Source organism: Orycteropus afer, unplaced genomic scaffold, assembly GCF_000298275.1.
Source record: "Orycteropus afer afer isolate SDZICR_OR568_19922 unplaced genomic scaffold, OryAfe1.0 scaffold00037, whole genome shotgun sequence".
Classification (NCBI taxonomy): domain Eukaryota; kingdom Metazoa; phylum Chordata; class Mammalia; order Tubulidentata; family Orycteropodidae; genus Orycteropus; species Orycteropus afer.
In genome coordinates, this window is record NW_006921624.1 from 1,465,940 (window position 1) to 1,471,329 (window position 5,390).

Below are 5,390 nucleotides of genomic sequence, written 5' to 3' on the forward strand. Positions count from 1 at the left end.
CTCGGTGTCTCTCTCCCAGCAATGCGTGTCTCTCGGTGTCTCTCTCCCAGCAATGCGTGTCTCTCGGTGTCTCTCTCCCAGCAATGCGTGTCTCTTCGGTGTCTCTCTCCCAGCAATGTGTGTCTCTTCGGTGTCTCTTTCTTAGTAGCGTGTGTCTCTCGGTGTCTCTTTCTTAGCAACACGTCTTCCTCAGCCAGAGGTCAGAGAGAGAGTTCTGCCTCTAGGAGGCCTTCTTTTTGAGCCCTGCAGAGTGGCCAAAGCAACCAATCATAACATCAGAATTCTGAGCACCTGAGAGAGAACGGGAACCTCCCACAACACTGGTTTGTGTTGTGCCCAACAGAAATACCCCAGGTGGATCACTTTAGCAATCAGGAGCTCCTCAGTCACTCACAGCAAAGTCCACCACAGAGTTTACAAAGACTTATGGCTAGAAAAACGATACCAGGTAATTTACTACATCACAGATGGGTTGTGGCTGCATATGAGGTGTCTTGGCTAGGAATTGAACCCAGGTCTCTTGTATGGAAGGCAGGAGTTGTACCAGTGAATCGCTTCATAATTATGTCAGTCAGAGCTAAAATGATTTTGAATGTAATTTGACTACTGAGATTTGTGTGTAGAAAATACACTTTTCTGGATAACAGACAAGTGAAAAGGATACATTATTTGCATGCTTTTATGTGCCCAGCATTTATTCTCCAGAACAGTTCTGTAAGGTAGGTGTCATTTCATTTTACAGATGATAAATTGAAGGTTGAAGGGCACAGAACAGCTCATTGTCTGACTTAAAGGTTCAAGTTTCTCATAGAGTTTGTAGCTTAAGGATACCATGGGATGATAGTTCTTATTTCTCACCTAATGAAAATGTGTTATTTTTATCAGGCAAAAGGTGTTGTGAATACAGCTGTATCTGCAGCAGTCCAAGCTGTTCGAGGCAGAGGAAGAGGAACTTTAACAAGGGGAGCTTTCGTTGGGGCCACAGCTGCTCCTGGCTACATAGCTCCAGGTATAGTACAACCTCCAAGAGTTCTACTTCCTTTTCTAGGCCTAACTTTAAAGAACAACAAGTCTTTGATTTCCCGAGGTTACACAGGGTCTCTCGAAGCATAGCATGGGTGTAAAATGGGTGTGCACAAAAATTCAAAAGAAGAGACTCTACACAATGTTATAGGCTGCCAAGGCTTAGAGGGAAATGACAGATGAGCAATATTGCACTTGATTGAGGGGACATATTTTGACAATGAAGAAGCTGAAAGATGTTTCAGGGGTTGAGTTTAGAGGGTGAGTACTGTGTCTTCAGTGGGGACATAGAAGACAGGTTGGGTATAACAGGAGAGAAGAACTGTTGATAAAAGGCTAGATAAATGGGATAAAGACTGGCATTATTACCATTTTTTTAAAACATATTTGGGAAGCATCAGAGCCTGAAGAAGTAAAAAAAAAATGAAAAACGGTACTCCTTTACCTAGGCTTACTGTACACCCGATGCTTATGATTAAGTGACTTCACTTGATTGTTTTTAATTCTCACAGTTATTCTCCAAGGTAGAAATTATTTCCATTTTCCAGGTGAGGAAACTGAAGTTCAGGGAGATAAGGCAACTAGCCCAGGGTGAAACAATTAGTAAACAGCAAAGCAAAGATTTGAAAATAGGTGTTTGCAAGTCCAAAGTTATATTCTTTCCATTTCACCACATGGCTTGAGAGAGATGGGGGAAGATGTCTTCTCTCAGTCTTCTGTTCTAATGTCAGTTTAGGAGTAGATGTCAAGCTGTTGTTGTTGTTGTTGTTTGCCGTCGAGTCGGCCCCGACTCATAGCGACCCCTCCTTGGGTTTCCGAGGCAGTATCACTACGAAAGTAGGATTGCCCAACCTTCCTTCCGAGGAGTGGCTGGTGGGTTTGAACCGCCTGCCTTCTGGTTAGCAGTCAAGTGCCTTAGCCACTATGCTACCAGATGTCAAGCTACTGCTTGTTAAAGTCAAGTTCTTTGTAGTATTGAATATATGGAACTTTTTTTTGTGTGTGTGATTTGGGTGAAATTTTACAGAGTAAATTCATTTTCCATACAGCAGTTCACACACACGTTATCTCATGACATTGACTACAATTTACTTCAGTGCAACAGCTCCCCTCCCACTTCCTCCTGATAGTCACCTCTTCCCTGTGTCCATCCCTCCATGCACTCCTGCCCCCCGACCTGTCTCCCTGTGCATAAATAGCCCTTCTTTCTCCCATGATTGTTCTCTCCAAGGAGTGTATCTACCTTAGGTAATGTTCAACTCATATGCCTGTCTTTTGTTTGGCTGGAAGCCACAGGTGTGGGTTCAAATCTAGACCAGAGGGGCAACTAGGGGCCATAGTCTCAGTGGTTCCACCAGGCTCTATCACACCAGCAAAACTGCCCCCTCCTTTTTCCCCCAAATGATTTTGAGTTTTGTTCCACATTGTTCTCACTCTCTATCTAGGATCTCCTACATAGATACCCCTCCAACCTCCTCAAATGGTTGACAGTGGTAGCCAGGCACCATCTAGTTTTTCTGGTCTCATAGATGTATAGGCTGCAGATTGCATGGTGTACCAGTTGCTAGGACTAATTGCTTCCATGAATCTTTGGTTTTCTTCATTCTTCTTTGCTTTGGATGAGGAGAGACCCATCATTGCATCTAGATGGATGCTTGCAAGCTTTGAAGATCCCATTCGTTACTTGCCAAAGTAGGAGGTGGAACAGTGTTTTGTGTAGTATGTTATGCCAGTTGAGCTTGATGTCCCCTGCGACTATGGTCCCAGGCCCACCGGTTTAACTACTTGGTCCCTCTGGGTAGCTGGCTGTGACCAAGAAGTGAATACAACCTTGTCCCTTGTCAGTTCTACTATATACCTGGGAATTCTTACAGATCATACAAATACACTTATAGGACTACTGGCTGCCAAGCACATACATAGTCTTGGATATACTCCCCACTTCATAGACATACTTAATAGTTCAGCCTGTCCACCCATCTATTCACCCATACACCCGTTTTTCTTCACTGACAATGCAGTACTGTATGTGCAAAAGGGTTCATCTTTGCTATCTATACCTCCCATGTACCTCTCTATGTCTTCCTCTTCCTCAATGCCACCATGTTGATCACTCACATTTGGTACATTGCCCTTCTCTTCACCCAAATCAGTACTTATCTCTGCCTATCTACAATGTTCCCTCCCCTCCCCTCCCACCCCTGGTAACCAATAAAGAAAATTTCCTTTCATATATAAACCATTCCTTGACTTTTACAATAAGGGACTGATACAATATTTGTCCTTCTGTGATTGACTTATTTCACTCATCATAATATCCTCCAAGTTCATCCACGTTATACGGTATTTTGCAGATTCTAGGTTATTCTTTAGCGTTACATAGTATTCCATTGTGTGTATGTACCATAGTTCGGTTATCCAAACACCTAGGTTGTTTCCATCTTTTTGTTATTGTAAATAGTGCTGCGATGAACATACGTGTGCATATGTCTGTTCTTGTCATGGCTTTCACTTTTTTAGGATATATACCTAGTAATGGAATGATTGGGTCAGATGGTATTTCTAATTCCAACTTTTGAAGGAATCGCCATACTGCTTTCCGCAGTGGTTGTACCATTTGACAGTCCCACTAGCAGTGTGTGAGAGTCCCAATCTCTTCACATCCTCACCAGCATTTGTTATTTTCTGTCTTGTTTAACTTTACTGGTAGTGCTTGTGCAAGATGGTATCTCATTGTTGTTTTGATTTGCATCTCTCTAATGGCTAACGATAGTGCGTATTTCTTCATATGTTTGTGGACCACCTGAATATTGTCCTTGGTGAAGTGTCTGTTCATGTCTTCTGCCCATTTTTTAATTGGATTATTTGTCTTTTTGTTATCAAGGTGTTGGAGTTTTCTGTAAATTCTAGAGATAAGTCCCTTGTCAGATATGTTTTGCCAGATATTTTTTCCCAGTCTGTAGGTTCTCTTTTGACTCTTTTGGAGAAGTCTTTGGAAGCACATAAAAATTAAATTTTTAGAAGGTCCCATTCATCTAGTTTGTCTTCTGGTGGTTGTGTATTTTGGTTTATGCTTGATAGTCTATGTATGCTATATATTAGGGCCCCTAAATTTGCCTCTAGTTTTTCCTTGAGGAACTTTGTATTTTTAGGTTTCACAGTTAAGTCTTTGATCCATCTGGAATTCGTTTTTGTGTATGGTGTGAGGTACAGATCTTGTTTAACTTTTTTTGCAAATGGATCTCCAGTTTTGCCAACACCATTTATTAAACAAACATTCTCTTCCCCATTTAATGGATTTTGGCCCTTTGTCAAAGATCGGCTCACCAGAGGTCGATGGATTTATTTCTGGGTTCTGAGGTCTAAGTGTCTCTCATTGTACCAATACCAGGCAATTTTGACTGCTCTGGCTGTATAGTAGGTTTTGAGATCCGGCAGTGTGAGACCTCCTACTTTGTTATTGTTCTTCAGTAGTGCTTTGCTTATCTGAGGTCTTTTTCCTTTTCATATAAAGTTAGTGATTGGTTTTTCCATATCCTTAAATAATGTTGTTGGGATCTGGATTGGGATTGCGTTGAATGTATAGATTGCTTTGGGTAGAACTGACATTTTCACAGTGTTCAAACTTCCTATCCACAAGCATGGTATTTTCTTCCATTTATGTAGATCTCTTATGGTCTCTTGAAGTAGTTTTTTATAGTTTTCATTGTGCAGGTTTTTTGTGTCCTGGTAAGATTTATTCCCAAGTAGTGCCTAAGGCACTTGACTGCTACCAGAAGGCTGGCGGTTCAAACCCACCAGCCACTCCTCAGAAGGAAGATGGGGCAATCTACTTCCGTAGTGACACTGCTTCGGAAACCCAAGAAGGGGTTGCTGTGAGTCGGGTCTGACTCGATGGCACATAACAACAATGACAACAACATTGTAAATGGTATTGATTTCCTTATTTCTTTTTCAGCAATCTCTTTGCTGGTATAGAGGAATCCAACTGATTTTTGGATGTTGATCTTGTATCCTGCCACGATGTTAAATCTGTCAATTAGTTGCAGTAGATTTTTGGCTGAGTCTCTTGGGTTTTCTAGGTGTAGGATCATATCAGCAAATAGGGATAGTTTGACTTCTTCCTTACCAATATGGATGCCTTCAATTTCCCTTTCTTGCCTTTTGGCCCTGGCTAGGACTTCCAGTACAATGTTGAATAGAAGTGGTGATAGAGGGCATCCTTGTCTGGTTCCTATTCGCAAGAGGAATTGTTTCAGTTTCTCTCTGTTCAGAATAATGTTGGCTGTTGGTTTGCATAGATGCCCTTTATTATGTTGAGGAATGTCCCTTCTATTCCTATTTTGCTGAGAGTTTTGATCAGGAAT

The 5,390-nt window shown here is 41.7% G+C and overlaps 1 protein-coding gene across 1 annotated transcript in view; it reads left to right on the forward strand.

Moving 5' to 3' along the window:
• Positions 1 to 5,390, forward strand: part of LOC103193420 (spermatid perinuclear RNA binding protein) — an 83,538-nt gene that overhangs the window by 68,737 nt on the left and 9,411 nt on the right. Inside the window, exon 14 of the mRNA XM_007936622.2 lies at positions 886 to 1,009. Within this exon, the coding sequence (XP_007934813.2) occupies positions 886 to 1,009 (124 nt within the window). The remainder of the gene's footprint in view (positions 1 to 885; positions 1,010 to 5,390) is intronic.